The sequence below is a fragment of the Lycium barbarum genome, chromosome 1 (assembly GCF_019175385.1).
Source record: "Lycium barbarum isolate Lr01 chromosome 1, ASM1917538v2, whole genome shotgun sequence".
Lineage (NCBI taxonomy): Eukaryota > Viridiplantae > Streptophyta > Magnoliopsida > Solanales > Solanaceae > Lycium > Lycium barbarum.
The window spans coordinates 137863463-137886483 of NC_083337.1; the positions used below are offsets into that span (position 1 = coordinate 137863463).

A 23021-nucleotide genomic window follows, 5' to 3' on the forward strand; every position below is an offset into this window, starting at 1 on the left:
AGGGATTTAATGTATTTTTGTTGGTAGGAATTTAATGGTAAATATAATAGTAGCTCTATATGTATGTGAGTTGGTTTGAGCCTTATAAAACTTTATCATTTGAATTATGTTCCTTCTCCTCTTCTATTTACATTAATTAAAGTGGTAACAAAAGCCTAATTTAAATGCAAACATATATTCCTAAGTGATAGTAAAAATGTGATTATCTTAATAAAAGGGGGGAAAATGTGGTATTCAACTCTTTTGATTCTTTCTCAGTTGAAGTTTTTGCCAAAGATGACCTCTTTTTGGGAACCTCAGCCGAGACAAAGCAACAACAAAAAAGTGTTGATGGTTCTTCTTCTGCTTCCTAAATCGTCCATCTCCACCGCACCAATGGACTATATGAGTTTTACTATTTGAGATAGACCGTTATTTTCTCTTTATCCTCTTATTCTTCAGAGATCTGATCATTACCTTATACATGGTTATTGTAACACCCCGCATCTTGGAGCTGAGTTTAAGCTCATATCATTAGAGTTCTAGTGGAAACACTGAAGGTTTGAACGTTTTGCGAAAATGGTTGATGGGCCTATTTTGGGCAACGATAACTTCTTGATCGGTTTGGAATTTGGGAAAGTACCCTCAATGAGGTTGTAGTATGTAGAAATACCTTTCTAATGATATAAGGATCAAGCCAATCAGAGATCGGAGCAAGGAGATATGATCGTCTCAATATGGCTAATAGTAAGGCACTTGAAATCCTATAGAACCGGCTAAGTTTTCGATACGTCTGCCTTCCAGTTAACTTTCGTGAAAATTCGTTGGGAATTTGGGAAAACTTCCTTGATGAAAGTTGTATCCCTTTGAAATAGATTTCCAACGGTATATTATGGGGGTCAAACGAACATCTGTGCAAGAAGTTATGCCCATTTTACCGAGCGTTGTGCAGAACCAACACCCGTCGCTTCTCGAGGCGCGTGAGGGCGCGTGAGAGATCGCGCGATGGTCCCGCTTCGCGGACCGATCGCGCAACTCTGAGTTTTTAGCTGCAGAATGTTGCGCGATGCACCCGCATCGCGGAACCATTGCGAAACAGGTCAATTTCGGGTCAAAAGTCGGGTTTACGCGTTTTCTTGTTATATTTGGGTTTGGGGTTTATTTCCCCAACACCCCATTCACGAAAATTCTCTCTAAACTCAGAGACAACAAATCCCAAACCTCAAGATCTTCCAAGGTAAGTTTTTATCATGATTCTAAGTTGAATTTAAGTCCCTAATCCCTTTCTAACTTGAGTAAAACTCTTCTAATCCATAGAGTTAGGATTAGAACATTTTTAACGGATGTGGAAACCCTAGAACCCGAATTCAAGAGGATTGGACTTAAAAAAGGTAATGTTTTTATCCCTAATCATTTATAGTTGTGAATTGATGAATTCTTGGGAGAATAATATTTGGGTTGGATGAAGAGAATTATATGAACTATGCTAGAGTTGTTGGATTGTTGATTTGGGATTGTTGTATTCATATGGGTGATGAAGAATGATGTTAATTACATCTAATTGAGATTGTAGCATTAGCTAGAAGTAAAAGAATGGGGATTGGGTGAAGAAAACACCATTAATGAGGGTTATAGAGCTTCATGCCCACTAAGTGTTTGATAAATTGCTTAGATGAACAAAACATGGATATTGTTGCTAATATAGAATCCCTATGACTTGTATTGCTATAGATTGAAGTTGAAGGGGTTGAAGGACATTGTGATACGCTCAAAAGAGGAAAGTTAAGGTATGTAGAACTTCCATCCACATGTGGGAATCTCTACGTTCTTCCCCATGATCCGTTTCGTAAAACTAAGAAGTTCAAATCCTAGGGCATTAAACCCAACATATTGGTAGCCCGTAATTATGTATGTATGTACATGAATCCCGTATATATGTTCGTTGTTGTATTCCTAACCTTCCATTACGGACATTAGGAATCCTAGCTTAATCCATGAATCATGAATTCTTCCTCATGTGTTCACATTATGTTCATATGAAACTGCATGAGTTATTTTGCAAGTTATAAACATGTTTTCAAGTCAACCACAAATATATGATTATGAACTATTGTATTACTCATAAATCAAGAACATGTTCACAAGCTATTTCATGAAACTATGTTCACAAGCTATTCCATGAAACTATGTTTACAAGCTATTTCATGAAACTATGTTTACAAGTTATTTCGTGAAATCATGATTTCAAGAAAAGTACAAGTTAATTCACGAAAGTCATGGGCTTCTTAGCCAACTATATTATTTTCATGTTCGGGAGTTGTATTAATACCGAGAAGGCTCAGATAGCCTGAAACTACGTATGCCAACGTAGGATAAGGATCGCTCCGCCCAGATAGGACGATTCCTTCATATTTTCCCCATTGAGGGATTTTGGATCCATTCATGTCATGTTCATGTCTCGTGCCCCGGCAAGGTACGAGATGGCTTAGCTGATCGGGCAGAGATCAGACTCCACGTTTCTCCCCGTGGTGGTTCATGTCGGTATTACAGACTATTACAGATTATCTCATGCTTACAGTACTCATGATTATGTTCAGTTCCAGTACTCAGTTTCAGTTTAAATTTCATGTTTATGTACTCCTGCTCATGCTCATGTTCATGTCCAGATTTTTTTCAGTTTCAGTTCTTATCATGCTATTTCATGTCCCATGTTATTTCATTCAGTTGTTTTACATACCAGTACATTCAATGTGTTGACGTCCCCTTTATATTGCCCGGGGGCCTGCATTTCACGATGCAGGTACTGATATACAGGACGACACATCTGCTCAGTAGGACAACATTCGTATCAGCTTATTGGTGAGCCCCATCTCATTCGGGGTTTAGTCAACTTTTGTTTTATGATTAATTATGCATCTAAAGGTATGCTGGGGCCTTGTCCCAGTAAGTATGTTTTCCAGTCAGACTCATGATAGAGGTTTCATAGACTAGACAAGCCAGTTATGTCATGTCAGATATTTGGAGTCGTATAGCCATTTTGGCTCACTCATGTTTAAACAAGTATTTTATTAAGTATTATGACTTACCATGTTTTATAAAGGCTCATCATGCATTCACGTTATATTCCGCTTATGTTATGTATCATGATGATTCAGCAAGCCATGTGGTTCGCTCGGTCACATGCAGTCAGGCACCGAGTGCCGTGTTACGTCCAGACCATGGTTCGGGGCGTGACAGTTATTTTATTTTATTTCTCAGTGATCTTTGAAAATTGTTGTTGATAATGGAAATGTATGCATAGAAGAGTGTAATAGTGACATATATGGATACACACTATTATACATCGGAATATTTAAACATGGTTACACAAAGTGTTGTTCATTACAAGTATCAGTGATATATATGGACATACACTATTATACAATATTTGAGGCTAATAAATTGAATTAGATCAACTCAATATCTTAGAATTAAAATTTGAATATTTAAAACTATAAAAAAAAAATACTATAAGCTGCAATTCTTCTCATATTGATATGATGGAAAAATAACATTTAAAGACTTAATCAAAATTCATGTAGTTAGAATCTTGAGAAGCGAAAAGTGGTGCATAACATGAGATGGAGGGTGTATTTTTCAACTATACTTCAAACGACGGCTAAACTTGAAATATTTATCCAAAAGGTGATACCCGTCACATTTTTACTTTTTTTTTGTTTTTCCATCCGGTGTCCGATACCCGCTTTGGGGCGATTCCTAACAAAGACGACTCTGTACTCAGGAGAACTCGAATCTGAAACCTCTGATTAAGGATGAAGAAATACTTGTCACTCCAATTCATCTTTTATCTACACATATTTATTACTAAAGATCTAACATTTTCAAAGACTTTGCTTTGTAATAGTCTTACCTACTATGCAATATAGACAAGTACTTCTTCTGTTTCAATTTATGTGATATAGTTTGATTGCACACGGAGTTTAAGAAAGAAAGAAGGAATTTTGAAAATTATGGTCTAAAACAAGCCATAGATATTTGTATGGCCGTAAATCATTTCATTAAGGGTAAAAAGAGAAGTTTCAAATTAAATTATTTCTAAATATAGAAATATGTCATTCTTTTTTAAACAGACTACAAAGGAAAGGTATCACATAAATTGGGACATCAGAGTAATACGTTAGTTGTTATTATTATTATTATTATTGACCAAAGTGATGGTCGACTTGATAGAGGAATAGAATGGATATATAGAAATTCTTTAGATGAAATAGCGTAAATAAGTCAATGCAGAAAATCAATTTTTTTTTATCTTAAAGTGAAAATAATATTTATTCTTAGCCGAATGTGGCGTGTCATTAGCAATTTGCCTTTTCTATCGATCCATATAGATTGAGTTGAAAATTAAAACAACTTTGAGTGAGGCTAAGGATGAATAGAAACATAAGGATTTTACTTTGGTAAGAACATTAATGACTTCAACATCTTATTTATTGATCGAGGCAGATTAAGTAAACTGAATTTTCTTTTCAAATAATTTAGAAAATTTAATGAGAACTACCAATCTTATGTTAGTTTAATTTGGATATACAGTCAAACCTCTCTATAACAACATCCACATTTAACAGCACCTCTCTATAACAACCAAGTTTTTTCGGAACCAATTTTCTATGTTATATGTTACTTCTCTATAATAACATTTTACCTATATTAACAACAACCAACTTTATAATAGTACACTCTTTGTAAAATTACTCTCATATAACAGCTATCTTCCTTTTTTTTGGTAATATAATAATTCACCATCTTATAAAAATAGAATACATATGATTACCAATAACAAGTTTAAAGAATTTGACCAAATATGTGATCCTTTAATACACTATTTCTGACAAAGAACGCTATCTGAATATATATATATATATATACACATTTTTTTCATTGTTAAAAGATTTTTCCCATTTTTTTATCGTTAAAAGATTTTTCCTTCGTTATATAAAGTGTGATTAAGCTTAGAATTTGGCAATTGAAAATGACAAATTAGATTTTATGCATCTTTTCTGCCTATAACATCAAAAATATTATTTAAATATCAATGCTGTTATGGGTGTATAACAGTCATTCTCTATAACAGTAAAAAAAATTCCCAATGATGCTGTTATAGAGAGACTTGACTGTATAATTAACTTAATTTCTTATTAAGTAAAAACTAACATAAATCAAACTCAAAATCTTTTTGTCGTGTATATCAAGGGACAACCGTAAATATAAAAACTAACACTTTGTTTGGATGGTTGTTACATATTGTTTCATAATGTATCGGATTGTATTGTAATGTGTTGTATTGTAGCATATTGTATTGTTTTTTATTAACACAACATTTGGATAGATTGTATCGTTTCCCATCGTCACATAATCTTACACATTAGCGATCTGAAGGATAAACTTACAAGAAAAGTAGGGTACCGGATAGAGCTACCTAAAAAAGGTAGGGTAAATGATAAAATAGAATTATTAGATAATAAAAATGAGAGGAAAAGATAAGGTAACGACGCAATAACACCAAATCGGTTGTTACATAAAATTAGACTTTTCGTCGTTACGTAATGACGGATTTAACGATGCGATACATTAAAATTAAAATAGCAATAAAAAAAATGTATTTAAACTAATAACACAATACAATATAATAGGTAACAACCATCCAAACAAGTTGTAAGGGCACATAAAAAATTACTACTCCCTCCATTCCAATTTATATGTCATTCTTTCTTTTTTAGTCAATCAAAAAATAATGACACTTTCCTATATTTAATACTAACAAGTTAACTTTAAAATACTCATTTTTACCTTTAGTGAAATCATTTACGGTCACACAACTATCAATGACTCATTTTAGACCATAGGTTTCAAAAGTATTACTTCCTCCAAATCAAAAAGAGTGTTCGCTTAGCCATTTGGCACACCCCTTAAGAAAATACTAACTCCTAAAAAAAATAGGTGATTTGGTTAAACTGTCCCTAATTAAATAGGTATTGGGATTTGATCACATAACAATTAATGAGAAGAAATCTGAAAAATAAGATTAATTCTTTATTGATTTGATAAGTGAACAATCTTTTTTATTATATTTTCTCCTTTTATGTTTTTTCAGTTTCCATGTATTTTTGTCCTTCCTATACGGACTCATTTTCTTCTTCTCATCTTCTTGTTCCTCTCAACATTTCAACCGACCAGTCCCCTTCTTTGTTGATGCATAGACACACACACTACCTATATAAACAGCAAAATCTTAACACATATTCACATACTTCTCTTTTAGTTTGCGTCTTTCAATTTCATCAACACCATGCACACTGGTATGTCAGTTTTCTCCTTTCTTCTTTAACATTCTTTATTCTAAGCTCCCATCACCGATCATCTCATTGGTGTGTGTTTATAGTTGTTGCTTCTTATTTTCCATCTCTTTTTTCTTTTTCTTTTTGTGTTTTTTATTCGCATCGGAGTTGCATTGATTAAATTCTTGGTTCTTGATATTAATATAGCACTTGCAGTGTATTTAATTTTACTACTCCCTCATCCCAAATGATTTGTCTTTTTTTATTTGCATTGCAGTTGCATCGATTAAATTCTTGGTTCTTGGGTTCTTCTTGACAATGTAGCAGTGGGGATGTTTTAACAGATAACTTAACTATGCATTAAATACCATAAGTAGTCTTAGTACCAAAATAGTAGTACTACTTGTTTTTGTATCTAGTGGACCCGCCCTAAGTGAATATTTGGGAAAGAGGGACTTTCTTGGTACAGGCAATTCTTGGTTACTGTATTGTTGATGGTGCGTTACAATTTTTCTTGATCTATCCATACCAAATATGCTATCATTGATTTCTGTTTATGTATGTTTGTTAGGTTTAAACTAGATTGGAACTCACAATAGCATGGCTTTTTTATATAAATGTGATAAATATTTTGGAGAATCAGTTCCTCATGTTTCTTGTATATGCAATTTGTTTTATTGCTTGGTAGTTTTTTTTTTTTTTTTTTCCATTTAGCTAAGAATTTGGTAGCAACAAGCTTTGGTTTTAAAAGAAATTATTACTTGATAAAAAAAGTGGCAATGCATTATTAACCTATGAATTGGGAATGATATCTTAGTTGCTGCACCAAAAGGAAACATCTCTTCTTGTTGTATAATAAGTGCAGATAAGTAACTATTCTGTGATGCCAACACTATAGATAGTTTTTTGGTCTTGTGTGCTGCGTTTCCAACCAATACTTCGTTTCCTCATTTAATTGATAATGGAATGAAGTTTTGTTCTTTAACATTCTAGTGGAGATCAGTTGGATCTAATCTTGGAGCATGTGTTCAAATTTCTACCAACTTATGAGTTATCATTGAGATCTGATATCATAATTGATACAGAATGCTCATGATTCCAAATATACCATTATTTACCTGTTGTATCTTTGAGGAAATCTAAACTTGAGGAAAAAATATAAAATAAGCTGTTTCTTGGAACTAGAAAATTTGAGCTGGCACATGCGGTATTTTGTGGGAATGTGACCTACAATCGTGTTTGCTAATGGATTCGCTATCTAACTTTTGATCCGTCTTTTGGGAGCATATAGGAACTTGATCGAAACGGGAAGGATAGGCTCACATTCTTTAATACACCTCTGAGTCGTCAATGGGATTTAGTTGAGATTAGACTCAAATGTTTCAATACCTTATTAACCTGTCAAATGGATTTATTTGGGATATTTAATGATGTTATTAGGAAAAACTCTCTTCTAAGAAACACTACTTTGTAACAGTTGCTAATTCTGCAGAGCAGCCTCTTTCTTTCGTCTTCGCATTCTAGTCATCTTTGATACATGCACAAGTCTAGGCTCTCTATTATCAAGTTGATTGGAGGATTGGTGTAAAGTTTACTATAGAATATGCTTCAGACAAACTATATGTATACTATGTAGGATTGAATCTCTGTGGAGCTTTTCTTGCTTTGTATATTGACAAAAATCTTTGCTTTTGAGAGGTCTTTTCCTCGTGAATGAAGAAGAAAGACAAGTAATTGATACAATTTGACCAAATTACTTCCAGATTAAAATGCGAAATGAACAAGCCAGCTTTAAATCTTTGAACATCAATTGTGTAGCCTATTAAGGCAATCCAAAGAAGCTCCAAGAACTTATGCATCTTTGGGTCAGAGGTGGCTTTGGGGAACTTTAGCTTTTCACTTTCTGGAAATGAAGACAGCATTGCTTAAGTGACCTTTACCTTCAGAGAAACAAATTGGTAAAGGATTTGTTCCCATAGGGCGTAGGTTACCCCCTGACACCTACTTAAACCATATTTTTTTTATATAACAGAAATCTTCAAGTTTCACCTAGAAATCCACATATGAATTGTGGAAATATATCTAAGATGGGAGTCAACAAATATTTTTATTCCCCTTACTCCACTAGTAGCATGTCTTCAAATTTATAAGCGGTTTGATCTCAGGATGATTGGCTATTGCAGATGTACCCAGTCATTTGAATCATTCTATTTGTTCTGCAGTAAATTCTGTTGTGTGGTCTAATTATCGACATCTATTGATACATGTGCTATGTCATTTACAATTCTGCCTGACAGTAGGACAAAGTTATGGGTTATATAAATCCTTGCTTTTTTTTTTTTTTTTTTTTGAGAAAGGCAATAGTGTTTCTATGAGAAGGATCTTTCTATTTTTTGTCCTCCCTTTTTATTTTGCTTAGTATTTTTCATATTTTGTGCGTGTCGCTGCCAGGACGCACATTCCTTATAAGAGCACAACATAAGCTTGCATGCAGACATGTCTCTAACTCCAGCTGCTGAATTTTTTATTTCTATATGCCTAGTTTCAAAAGAATTTGTATATTTCAAAATTATTTTCTGAAATCCCCTTCTATGATCTATTCTTTGTATGTACTCCAGATGCAATGAAAGCACCAGATGCATGAAAGCTCCGGATGTAACGAAAATGGATGAGGTGAACAATTCGCTTGATACTTCCATTAGGCAAACTATGGGAAAGGAACCCCTGCTTTCATTACCAAGAACGGGGGAAAGTCCTGCTCAATGGATTCAGTGGCTTCATTCTATAGATCAGCCAGGTATCAAATATAGAACTTGGTGTTCATAGCATCAAACATATTTTTTTATTCTTCTTATGGTTTAACCATCCAGTATCCAAAGCCCTCTGGCCCGAGTAATCTAGATTCACTCTGCGTATGTAATTGTTCTCTACCAAGAGTTTCTCCTCAAGTTGGGATAGAATGCGAGTTTAAGCCATCAAAATGCTTAAGCCGGATGCATTTGCTGAAAAGGCCAATAAGTAGCCTGAAAAGGTCTATCTGAAGATTCTCCAGTTTGTAATAGGTCGTATACAGGACTCTGGCTTAACCCATGAATATTGATGGGCTTCTCATACCTTTTTTTTTTTTTTTTTTGCAGATATTATTCAGATGCAGAAGTGCGAGAAATGTTCCAGGGAATTTTGTTCACCTATTAATCACAGAAGACATATACGTCTGCACCGCAAATCCTTAAATTCTGATAAGGTATATCTTGGACGCCTTTTTCTTTTATTTTGCTGTGCTTTAATGCTGGATTAGATTTGGTAGTTTACCATTTGTGTATGTGTAGTACTGTAGTTATTATAAAGGCTGCTTAAATCCTAAGCAAGGTGCAGCACATGGTGCTTGTTAAGGGTGCTTTAGTTAAGGCACTATAAGGTATAGCACCTGTGGCCATGGTTCTCTCTTGATGAAAGGACACTAGCCAATAAATGTAGTTAGAAAGAAAGAATGATATATTAAATGCTAAGGTGACATTGTGAACAAATATGATATAAGATATTTAGGAAGTAGTATATGAAGTTTAATCAGTTTTAGCAAGACACTTGCAATTCTTTCAATCTTTTGACTGTATAATTGTATCTGTGCTTATAGTTATTGTTTCTTGCAGTACCTATATATTTTATGTTTTCTCTTTGTTTTCACTTTTCTTCATTAACGGCACGCTTAAATTGCACTTTGCGCTTAGAGCCCTAGCAGAAATCAGTGTTTTATTTCTCTTTTTTCCTTCGAGAACACTGGGCATGTCAATTGCCATTTGCAGTATGATTTCCATTGTGGTGAACCTTCTTGTTTTCTGATTAGGTAACTAAATGCTGATATCAGATTTACCTGTCAATATTGGATGTGGTTGCGCTGAATCTTATGTTTTATTTACGTTCTGTAGGAGTCTCGCGAATACAGGGATTTATTGGGAGCATTTTGGGACAAGGTACTTCTCCCTTTCTCACTCCCTAATTCTTCTTTTGTTTGTGCACCTGTTCCTTCATATTTATTATGTTGTTTTATGGTTGCTACATACAGCTCTCATTGGATGAGGTTAAAAAAGTTGTATCATTGCAAGATATTTCACTAAAGGTAATTTGCTTTCCATGTTCCTGCAGTCTTATGTATGTTTTTCCTTGACTTGGAACTTAAAGTGAGTTCTTTTTGAAATGGAACGTAAAATGAGTTCTTCCGGTTGAAATTTTAACACAGAAATTTGATGATAGTCTGGAATTGACTGAAGGTAGAAGAAACGTCCCTATTCACAGTGCGCAGCAAGACATGTCCCTCCTAATCTGTTCTGATAGATAATGTGAATTTGAAACAAAGAAGATAGAAAACCTGCATGTGTTCCTCCCTTTCTCTACGAGAAATTACAACTTAGTCTCTGTTTCCCATTATTCAGAGATAATTTGCTATAGTCATTGAGCCTTTCCACATTCAAACTCATTATATGCCTTTGGTGAAGATGTCTTAGGTTTCTTTTGATTTGAACAACTTATATAGAGTTTATACAAATGGAAATTCTGCTAGAAATCTTTTTGAAACTGTTTTTGACTAGCAGAGTTCTTTTGGGCTACTGATAAAAACACTTCTGAAGTGAGTATTGGTCTGTCAAAGACGAGAAAAAGCATAATAGTACATTTCTACCATCCCACACTTTACAGAGTGTTATATCGTGATTGACATATTTCTTTTAGGAAATTTCTGGATCTGTACTTGTTCATGCCTTGTCAACAGCTTTGGGCAAACAAGGGTTTTGGTCTCTTCCTCGTGTTTATGTTAAGGCTGGTTCAAAGTTGCTGGTTAGTCTTCTATTTCCATTTTCTACCAAGCATTATCAAACCAACTGCAAAAGCAACATGATGTAACAGCTAATGATGCTAAATTGGATCAATTTACAGGAAGTCATCCAAGCTAAACCTGCCAGTCTTCCAGTGACCTCCAAGGAATTATTTAGTATCCTTGATGATGCTAGTGAGAGAACATTCTTATGTGCTGGCACAGCTGAGTCAGTGGAAAAATATGTTTTTGATGGAGAAGCTGCCAAAATTGGTTTAGACTCAAAGAATCTGGTTGCTTGCACTAGCTTCCTTTTTGAACAGAAACTGGTAGTTCTATATCTCCTTTGAATCTTTTAATAGTTACTGAGAACTTTCCGGCTTCATGTGTTGAAACTATATATTTTCACATCTGTATTTGCATGATATTGTTAGATTCAGTTCCGATTTTTAGTCTTGGAAGTCTGGTTAGATGAGGACACTCTTTTGGTTATGCTTTACCTGATTCTGTCCCTTGAACCAAAATCCACAGTAACTGGAACTCATTTATGATGCTCAGGTTAAAGCATGGGTTGCCAACAAAGATGCTGAAGCTTTGAAATTCGAAAAATTGCTTTTTGAGGAGGAAGAAGCTGCTCAAAAAAAGTGAGACTTTTTACCACATCAACCCATTTTGATATTCTCTCCTTTTCATGTATTTTACTGAGGTTATGGTCTATCGTCGTTGGCTCGTTGCTCCTATGTTCTGAATGACTAGTTAGGACTTGATAAAGTTGTATTTCTTATTATTTGAATGGAATAAACTGTTGAATGCTTATGGCATGATTATTTTTGGAAAAAAATATTTATGTGTTCTGAAGATATGCTCCTCTGCAGTTTATACCCTTATTTACGAAGCAGATTTCTCTACAAGTAGAAAACAATTTTTAATTTTCATTTGTTTGTCCATCTTTAAAATTACGAATAAGGTAAACTCAGTGCTGCAGAGCTTGGGGATTTTGATATTTGCATCTTAATTGACAGGTCAAATAACTCAATTCATTTCAGCTAGAAGTGACTTATTTTATTATTTCTTGGGTAAGTAGATAAAGACAGGACAGTGATATTTCTTGTAAGCAATCACCTCTAAGGGGATGGGGCAAGTTTCGCATTGGGAGAAAAGTCAACAGGAAATTGTACGTTCATTACAGTTTCCAATCTACTTCAAATGAAAAGATTAGTTAGTCAAAGATGTAAAACTTACTGCCCCAGCCAGTGACTGAGCCAGAAATTTCATCAAGGTGATTCAACTTTTATAAAAATAGGTTATATCAAGCTTGTGTTTCAAGTCAAGGTGATTCAACCTTGTATTTATCATGCATTTTATTAATTTTTGGCATGTAATATACATGTATGATAAGTAAATGATTTTGAGAAATGTTGTCTTAAAACACTTGGAACTTCTTATCTGAGTGAATCTTGGTTTTTCCGCTTCAATGTGGTGGAGCTATTATAGGAATTCCTTCAATTATTTCTCATGTGATATGCTAGGAAAGCTGAGCTATTAGAGAGGAAAAAAGTGAAAAAGTGTCGACAGAAGGAACAGAAAGCAAGGGAGCAATCAAATGAGGAAAAAGGACATCTGGAGGTACCAGCTGATTGTGTTGAAGTTCCATCAGCAGAAGCAGATAGCCTTACAGGACCATCTGGTTCCTATTCCAATAATCCTGATGTACCTCTGGACGTCTCCACCAATCTTGAACTGGTTCAATTCTCTAGTAATGAAGATATGAGCGTTGAATCCCAATATAATCTCTCTCACCAACATCTGGATTCAGTTAAAGTTCAGAATGTTGAACCCCAACGCACTTCTGCCAATAGTCGACGGAAAAAAGTGAAAAAGCGTCGACAAAAGGAACAGAAAGCAAGGGAGCAATCAAATGAGGAAAAAGGAAATCTGGAGGTACCAGCTGATTGTGTTGAAGTTCCATCGGCAGAAGCAGATAGCCTTCCAGGACCATCTGGTTCCTATTCTAATAATCCTGATGTGTCCCTGGACATCTCCACTAATCTTGAACTGGTTCAATTCTCTAGTAATGAAGATATAAGCGTTGAACCCCAATATAATCTCTCTCACCAACATCTGGATTCGGTTAAAGTTCAGAATGATGAACCCCAACCCACTTCTGCCAATAGTCGATGGGAAAAAGTGAAAAAGTCTCGACAAAAGGAACAGAAAGCAAGGGAGCAATCAAATGAGAAAAAAGGAAATCTGGAGGTACTAGCTGATTGTATTGAAGTTCTATTGGCAGAAGCAGATAGCCTTCCAGAACCATCTGATTCGTATTCTAATAATCCTGATGTATCTCTGGACGTCTCCACAAATCTTGAACTGGTTCAATTCTCCAGTAATGAAGATGTGAGTGTTGAATCCCAATATGATCTCTCTCACCAACACCTGGATTCGGTTAAAGTTCAGAATGTTGAACCCCAACCAGTGTCTGTCAATATTCGACGGCATTCTGCCAATGCTGAGTGGCAAACTCCAAAATCGCAAAGGTCTGGGCAAAATAGTAACAATCAAAATCATCAAGCAAAAGTTGTACCTTTACAGAAGCACAAGGACAGTGGTACCCCTGTTAATAGCAGTAAGATAACAAGAAAAGTTAGAGTGGAAAGTGATGATGCTTCAATACTGGAGGTGCAGAAAGAAGGAATAGGTCAGAAACACAGAAACTCTGAGGTGATGATTGGTTCTATATCTATTCCAGTGAAAGATTGCAGTACTATCCAGCAAGGAAACTGCCCTGCTGAAGCAAGAGATGATTTTGGATGCACAGAGCCTGCCATGCCTAAAAAGTGCAATATTGTCCAGAAGCCAGCTAAGCATAATGCTCTTCGGATTGGGTCAAACAGAGCAGTTGCCAAGCTTTGGAGGCCTGTGAGGCGTGAAGTTGGAACACAATATCCTGAAGAGGGTGTCATGTCTTCCAAGTTTGATGATCGGACATCAAAGGGGCAGCTCGGTGCACTAAGCTCCCGCTATGATGATCGGACATCATTAAATGAAAATCCTTTGCATTGTCAGGTTCCTGATGGAAATGCAAATCAAGTTTTGGGATTTTCAGATATTGTGGAAAAAGCTAAAGTTTTTCTTGCTCAGAGTATGTTTTACTAGCTCTCACGTTTCTATATGCACAGCCATTCTGCTCAATTATTGTCTGCTTCTTTTTTATTCTGATTGACCTGAAATTCAATATAGGATGGAGGGAGGCCATCGCTGGGGATCATGTCGTGTATTCTCGTGACACTTTCTCAGGGCAGCCAGACGTGCCAACTAGCAGTTCAGAAGCAGCCCCAGCATCAGATTCTGAGGAACATTCCATTGTTTCCACAGCTGATGATTAGCTGGCAAAAAATGAAGTTACTTAATTCATCTTCAAGTAGAAACACTAAGGTCAAGTTTAGGCCAAAGCCTGAAAAGGGTATTAAGACAAAGTACATTCCCAAGCATAAAAAGGATAAAAGATAACTTTCTAACTCATACCCAATTGTGCAGTTCCTAACCAGTGTAGCAGAGATTCCTTTTTACCAGTGGTCTTCTGTAAGAGAGTTAAACAAAGGGGGTTTCTAGAGAAGTAGCTTGGTCCCATCCCCTCTAGTTTGAGTCAATACCAATTTTGTTGTAATGATGTAGGGTTTTCCTTTTTGGCCTCATTCGTTAATTCTTTCTGCTCACCAGATACCATGTATGTTCGGACAATGTATGGATAATCAATTGATAAAAATGATCGCGAAGATCACTGAGCAACCATTTTTGTGTTTCTTTTTCTTATTCCTATTTTGATCGGGCAACCCTCAGCCCGCCCTTCTCTCCGTTGATGTCCATACGGATATGCTTAAGCTATCTTTCCCTAAATGCTGGTTTTGGTTTGTAAGGCTTTGACCTGAACTCGAGTTTGTACACTGGCGCTTGTAGTCGTGTGAGCAACATTACCTATCTGACTCTCTTGGTGTTGGTTTAACAAAACTAAAGGAGACAAACAAGATTGCAGCAAAGAATTTGTTAATCCTTCTTTATATTGCTGCTAGTCTTATCCTTATGAAATCAAGCTTTCCATGTCTGAAAAATCAAAGAAGGATTAACAAGCAATGTCAAATTTGATGTAATACAACTGATAGCTAGGAATTAGAAGCTCAAATGTAGAAATCAAGCAATGGCCAATTCAAGGGAACTGAACTTGCAAAACTAAAAGCAACCTCATGGATGACGGTAAAATGAATGAGACCATGAGGATTATCTACAGTCTGTTTACAATGCTAAATTCAGTTTAACACCGTTATTATACAATTTGAAATGCTATTATCTTACTTCTATATCACGTAAGTTGTATATTACTATGTAATAACCTCTAATAAGCTACTGAAAAAGCTAAGGATAACCACACAGCTACTTAAGTAGAAACTAACCAGCTCAATGATACGATACGGCTCCTACATTTTTCTGCATATCAGGGTAATCTAGGAGTAGAAATGTTGGATTGGAAACCAATGTCCAAATCCTACTAAAGTTCACTAATTCTTTACAGAGACCGCTTTTATAGGACAAAAAGCCATAGATACAAAACAAGTTAGAGCAAACTCGCAGCCGCTTTTAGTTTTTTTCTCCCACATTTAACTAGCTAAAATCAACACCAAATTGTAGTCTTGCCATTAGTAAAGTACTGGAAGAACCCGCGGCAAGGCACTGTAAGCTGCTTTGGACATATATAGTATGGAACGTGCACAATTTGCTTTCTTCAATGGTTGCGTTGATCAGTTGTAGCAGAATGTGCTCAAGCTCATCGCCACCAATCAGTCCATTCGTGGACCGCTGGTTTTACCAGCTTACAGTTTTCCTTTATCAAATTCCAGGCTCAGAAATCTTTTCTTGGCATGATGAAATCTCCTTCTCTGAGCTTCAAACTGGGGGAAAATCGCCAACTGTTTTCCTTTATCAAATTGCAGGTTGGGAAATCTTTTCTTGGCATGAAATCTCCTTCTCTGAGCTTCAAACTAGGGAAAAATCGCCTACTGTTTTTGATGCAGTGGCGGAGCCAGGATTTTACCGAAGGTTGTTCAAATTTCAAAGAGGTAAATATATAAAAAAAAAATCGATAATGTGGAGCGAAAATTTAAGTCAAGCTACATAATATTTAGCAAGTCATAAAAGCACTGATTATAGTACTAACAATTGTATATATTAAAACTAAACGTAAAAGACAAAAAAAGAAATTGTTCTGTTGAAATCATAATCCAAATATATTATTGAATCCTACTCAAGAAGATCTATATCTTGAAATGTTCTTGTATAGACTCATTAAAAACAGTAATAAATAGCTCTTTTTTAAATTAGGCACTACAAAATCACCTAAAATTTCATTATTTATTGTGGATCATTTTAACTATAAGACTTTTTTTTTTGGGTACTTAAGATATTTCTCTATCTAAACTTCAAATGTATAAAGAGGTATTTTAATTAGAAAAATAATTACAAGACTTAATAATCCAAACAAAAAAAAATGCAAAACATAACAAAGACACTAATGGAATTCTCACCAAAATATTTACGAATAATGAAAAAGGCGTCTACATTTTGTGTCTAGTTTTTTCCTACTAATTAATACTCTCTTTGTTTCAATTTATGTGACACTCTTTGATTCTCGAGATTCAAGTTGACTAATTTTTAAAGTAAAATTGAATTAAATCAACTCAATATTCTAAAATTTAAATTTAAATATCTAAAAATTATATGAAAATACTTTACATTGTAATTCTTCTCATGTCAATATGATTAAAAAGTACATTTAATTGATGCAAGTTTTCAAAGTTATGAATTTCGAGAAGTAAAAAGCATCATATAAATTGAAAAAGAATTTTCTTTTTTTCTTATTTAGATAGCACTAGAATATTTCTCTTATTGCATTCTTGCAATAACAGCACAAGAAGACGTTGACAAGATTTTTTATAGCACAGAATATGCCCTTAACAAGAATACTTTTATATTAGTGGAAAAGCTCCACTATTTATTCAATTTTGCTTAGGAAAAAATCAAGGACAAAAAATTGGAAGCCGCCAAGGTTCGAACCCGCGGGTCCGTGGGGTTCTGACCACCCTTGACCGCTGACCTCTCAAGGTGCTCTCACACTACTAAAAAATTGTCAAAAATCGACGGGAAACCGACCCATCACGGTCCGTCAGTTTTCATAACGTCGCTTTTTGAAAACCGACAGACTGCGTCGGTTTTTCGCGACGGATTGCGTCGCTTACACAGTCCGTTGGTTTTTTATCCAATAATAATTTTTTTTTTAAAATAATAATATAAATTTTATAAAAAAAAATCGACGGAGTCCGTCGGTTTTCTAGAAAATTTTCTGCATGCAATTGCTGCCTTTTCTGCAGCCATACCTGCACAAAACCAATACAAAAACCAGCACCAAAACCTGCTCAAAACCAACACTAAAATGCTCCAAATCAATTCTAAAAGAGTTACAACACATAAAATCACCCTAAGTAACAATCAAACACATCAAACACTATCTAAACATATCAAATACGATCTAAATAGACCTTCAAAGTTCAAAAATATTTGAATGTCCAACCTAAAGTACTATTAACTAGTTCTACATAGTTTTAACATAAGTCCATAAAACATAAAACATAAGTTCATTATGAAATCCAAACTAAAACATAAGTCCCACGACTATATAAATGAATCCTAACCGCTTCCGGTTTCAAATACTTCTTACACCGGCAACGAGAACAAGCAAACCTAATTACCCCTTCATTTTGAAAAGGGTGAAGTGACATTGCATGTGTGATAAACTTGTCAACAAATTCATCATGTACACCCACACAATCACTATTATTTATATATACATCCACATACGATCCATCTACAAAAATATACCCACTTATTGAGTTATAGAAACATATTTTAACTTAAGAATTCTAACTTAAAATATAACTTAAGAAAACACAATCCCAACCAATTCTAACTTTGAATTCTCAATAACAATTCTAACTTTAATATAACTTTTAAAAGCACAATCCCAACCAATTCTAATTTTGAATTCTCAATAACAATTCTAAATTTAATAACTTATGAATTCTAACTTTAATTCTAAAAATTGAAAAGTAAATCTAGTCAAATAAAGTCTACATTTTTGTTTAGATTTATAGAAATATTATGACTTAACAATTTTAACTTTGAAAAGCACAATCACAACCAATTCTAACTTTGAATTCTCAATAACAATTCTAACTTTAATAACTTATGGATTCTAACTTTACTATAACTTGGAAAAGTACAATCCCAACTAATTCTAACTAAGCTAACACAAATACATTGACAATGAACATAAAAAATAACACAATCTCAAGCATATATATATATATATATATATATATATATATATATATATATATATATATATATATATATATGAAAAGTAAACTAGTCAAATAAAGTTTATATTTTTTCACAAATTCAACATCAATAATTTTTAAAAGCACAATCCCAACCAATTCTAACTTTGAAAAGCACAATCAATTATAACTTTAATAACTTATGATTCTAACTTTATTTCTAAAAATTAAAAAGTAAATCTAGTCAAATAAAGTCTACGTTTTAGTTTAGAGGTTATAGAAATATTATGACTTAACAATTCTAACTTTGAAAAAAGCACAATCACAACCAATTCTAACTTTGAATTCTCAATAACAATTCTAACTTTAATAACTTATGGATTCTAACTTTAATATAACTTGGAAAAGCACAATCTCAACCAATTCTACTAAGCTAACACAAATACATTGACAATGAACATAAAAAATAGCACAATCTCAAGTAAATATATGTGTGTGTGTGTGTGTATATATATATATATATGAAAAGTAAACTAATCAAATAAAGTTTACATTTTTTTCACAAACTCAACGTCAATAATTTTTAAAAGTACAATCCCAACCAATTCTAACTTTGAATTCTTAATAACAATTCTAACTTTAATAACTTATGGATTCTAACTTTAATATAACTTTTAAAAGCACAATCCCAACCAATTCTAACTTTGAAAAACACAATCAATTCTAACTTTTAATAACTTATGGATTTTAACTTTATTTCTAAAAATTAAAAAGTAAATCTAGTCAATTAAAGTCTACATTTTAGTTTAGAGGTTATAGAAATATTATGACTTAACAATTCTAACTTTGAAAAGCACAATCACAACCAATTCTAACTTTGAATTCTCAATAACAATTCTAACTTTAATAATTTATGGATTCTAACTTTAATATAACTTGGAAAAGCACAATCCCAACCAATTCTAACTAAGCTAACACAAATACATTGACAATGAACATAAAAAATAGCACAATCTCAAGCAAATTACTATATTATATAAGAGCAAATGTGAGGACTTTTGTAGTCCTCACAATAATTTCCCAATTTTTAAAAAACTATTTAATTAATTACTTTTATGTCCTAATTTTATTTATTTAAGTCAATTTTTTTGTTTTTTGTTTTTAAAGTCTACTTTTCAAAAGCTATCGAACCTGGGGACTTTTGTAGTCCTCACAATAATTTTCAAATTTTTTAAAAACTTTTTAATTAATTACTTTTAGGTCCTAATCTTATTTATTTAAGTCAATTTTTTTGTTTTTTGTTTTTAAAGTCTACTTTTCAAAAGCTATCGAACCTCATACCTCATTTTTCACGTTCTTTGATTTTCTGATTGGTGCTCGATATCAGCATTTGAGCCCAATTAATCCAGATAATTCACACTGCATCGCGCCTATTCGGGGGGAGCGCTTCCTCCAAAGATTTTTTTCCATATCCATGTTCGAACCCCTAATCCCTAATTAAGAGAGGAGCAGCTCCATCCGCTGCACAAGTTAAATTATGTATTTGTCTTAAAAGTTCATTAACTATGTATAGATTATTTATTTAGAACTAAATAACTTCAGAAAATTAGGATACATAAGTTATAATGTCAAATTTTGGTTCCAAATTTGATTTGAATTAAATAATTTCATCAAAATGGAAGTTAAAATATTAAAGGAGTGGAATGAAAATTTTGCTTTCATATAACTACCCACTTGTGGGACTACAATGGGTATATGGTTGTTGTTGTTGTTGTTGTACACTTGTACTAACACAAATTATATTTCTTTAGTTAAAATATCTACTTTTATATCTTGAGTTTGGGCCCGGGCTTAGCACGGGCCTCACATGACTAGTATATATATATATATATGAAAAGTAAACTAGTCAAATAAAGTTTACATTTTTTCGCAAATTCAACATCAATAATTTAAGAAAGTACAATACCAACCAATTCTAACTTTCAATTCTCAATAACAATTCTAACTTTAATAACTTATGGATTCTAACTTTAATAACTTATGGATTCTAACTTCAATATAACTTTGAAAAGCACAATCCCAACCAATTCTAAAAATTGAAAAGTAAATCTAGCCAAATAAAGTCTATATTTTAGTTTTGAGGTTATAGAAATATTATAACTTAACATTCTAACCTTGAAAAGCACAATCCCAACCAATTCTAACTTTGAATTCTCAATAACAATTCTAACTTTAATAACTTATGGATTCTAACTTTATGTAACTTTGAAAAGCACAATCCCAACCGATTCTAAAAATTGAAAAGTAAGTCTAGTCAAATAAAGTCTACACTTTAGTTTTGAGGTTATAGAAATACTATAACTTAATAATTCTAACTTTGAAAAGCACAATCTCAACCAATTCTAATTTTGAATGCTCAATAAAAATTCTACCAACTTATGGATTCTAACAAATAGCACAATCCCAACAACAACAACAAAAAAAAAAAAAAAAAAACACTAGTCAAATAAAGTATACATTTTTGCACGAATTCAACATCAATAATATTACAAACAATGCTAACTAACTAACACAAATGCATTGACAATGAACATAAAATATAGCACAATCTCAAGCAAAAAAAAAAAAGTAAACTAGTCAAATAAAGTTTACATTTTTTCACAAATTCAACATTAATAACATTACAAATGATGTTTAATAAAGCTAAATAGACTAACATTAGGCCTAAAATCTACAAATAAAACTAAGATTGAAAGAATTTTAAAAGCCCTAATTTAAAAGAAACTACCTCAAATTACGAGTTTAAAAACGGGGCTGGGGTAGGTGGGGTTGGGCTGCGCAGGTGGCGGCGGGTGGGCGGCGGCTAGCAGCAGGTGGCGGGCGTGGGCGGCGGGTTAGGGTTTTTTATTTTAGAGAGAAGTGGGTATTTTTTTGGGGAAGATGGCAAATGATATGCCAAACTCGATTCTATCATATTGTTTAAAAAAAAAAAAAAAACTGACGCGGTCCGTCGGTTTTTTTAAAATGTTGACCAGCCTTTGACAAAAAAATAATTAAAAGCCGACGTAGTCCGTCAGTTTCTTTAAAAAAAAATCATTTATTAATATTTTAAAAAACAAAATGAATTATAAATTATTTAATATATTTTTAAAAATAATTTTTTTTTTTTTAATAAAACCGACGCACTGCATCGGTTTTCCGTCAATTTTTCAAAGCGACGCAGTCCGTCGATTTTTTGTCCGTTGAATTTTGGCAGTTTTTTAGTAGTGTCAAGAACAAAGCCTTAACAAGCCAAAGGACTAGATCTCTGAACTAAAGATGCTTCAAGTCCTTAGGTTGTTGAGTCTTTGTTTCTTTGTTCTATAAATTGTAAACCTACTCCTCTTTTAAGAAGTTGTTTGTAGGTGGTTGAATTCTCAAGGGCTGCTTGCAAGAAGTTTATCTTCACAAGCTTTTGAGTGGCACACTAGGCTAGAGTTAGTCTAGGTGTATTGTTTGAATTCTCAGAAGTTGTTTGTGGGTTGTTTACCTACTTGACCTTTGAGTGGTACACTTGTCTAGGGATAGGCAAAGTGTATTAGTTTGCTCGGCTAGATGTAGTCAAGAGTTGCTTAAAATAGGGTTATTGTAAGGGAGAGGAATTAAGAGTTTAATTCATAGGTTGCAATACGTTGTAATCTGAACATTGCTCCGGTTAGTGAAGTTGGAAATCCTACTGAGATAGGTCGTGGTTTTTAATCCCTTGAGCAAGGAGTTTTCCACGTAAATATCTTGCCTTATTACTTTCCCTCATTATCTGTGAAAACAGTTTAGGGACCAGGTCCCTTATACTGTTTTAGCAAACTCTCAGGGTGTGAACCAACAAAGTGTGAGCCCATAGGTTCTATCAGTTTTCCTTTATCAAATTCCGGGCTGGGAAATCATTTCTTGGCATGGCGAAATCTTGGATCCATCACCAAGATAGATCATTCGTTTATTGCCTATGGAGGCATGTATTCTTTCTTATTATATCAAACCCTTGCACATGTTGGGAGGTCACGGATTATTATTGCAGCCATGAAAATCAACGTAAGGGAAGATTTGAAGCCTATCTTCCTCATCGACCACGTAGCCTGGATTCGTGTTGATTTCTGAGAAGCAATCCCTTATTCCTAGATGTTTCAAGTAGTGGCAGAGTCAGGATTTCCGCTGAGGGGTTCAAAATATAAAAGAGTAAACATACGAAGAAGCTTAAGGGGGTTCAACTTCTACTATATATACATAAAAAATAATTTTAACTTTGTAAAAACAGTGTTTTTTTCCGCCAAGGGGGTTCGGATGAACACCCTCGACATAGTGTGGCTCCGCCACTGGTTTCAAGATTGTTTCAATGAAGGATACATTTGTGCATCGCCTATTTACTGATTTAATGCACGGGACGATCATGGAGTGTATGGGAACCTGTTTCAGTACCTCTTAAATGTCTCCAATCGTTTTGCCTTGTCCATGAAACTCCTTCATCATCCTATCCATGAG

The 23021-nt window shown here is 33.9% G+C and overlaps 1 protein-coding gene and 1 pseudogene across 2 annotated transcripts; one reads left to right on the plus strand and one right to left on the minus strand.

Moving 5' to 3' along the window:
* Positions 1-6206: 6206 nt before the first annotated feature.
* Positions 6207-15021, plus strand: LOC132639318 (uncharacterized). Of its 2 annotated transcripts, XM_060355777.1 has the most exons (10): positions 6207-6335; positions 8933-9111; positions 9452-9558; positions 10241-10285; positions 10378-10431; positions 11040-11144; positions 11244-11450; positions 11680-11765; positions 12651-14263; positions 14362-15021. In XM_060355777.1, exons 2-10 carry the CDS (start codon positions 8955-8957, stop codon positions 14505-14507), a joined length of 2520 nt encoding a protein of 839 aa, XP_060211760.1. In that variant the 5' UTR covers positions 6207-6335; positions 8933-8954; the 3' UTR covers positions 14508-15021. The 2 variants fall into 2 exon arrangements, with proteins under 2 accessions (XP_060211760.1, XP_060211755.1); XM_060355772.1 differs by lacking the exon at positions 6207-6335 and having other exon boundaries at positions 6362-9111.
* Positions 15022-15649: 628 nt separating this feature from the next.
* LOC132606973 (inorganic pyrophosphatase 1-like) lies at positions 15650-23021 on the minus strand (annotated as a pseudogene).

Coding starts and splice junctions, on each gene's coding strand:
- LOC132639318 (XM_060355772.1), top strand. CDS start 8,922: ATGTACTCCAGATGCAATGAAAGCACCAGATGCATGAAAGCTCCGGAT. Junction 11,766..12,650: donor GAAGAAGCTGCTCAAAAAAA/GTGAGACTTTTT, acceptor GTGATATGCTAG/GAAAGCTGAGCTATTAGAGA. Junction 14,264..14,361: donor TAAAGTTTTTCTTGCTCAGA/GTATGTTTTACT, acceptor AATTCAATATAG/GATGGAGGGAGGCCATCGCT.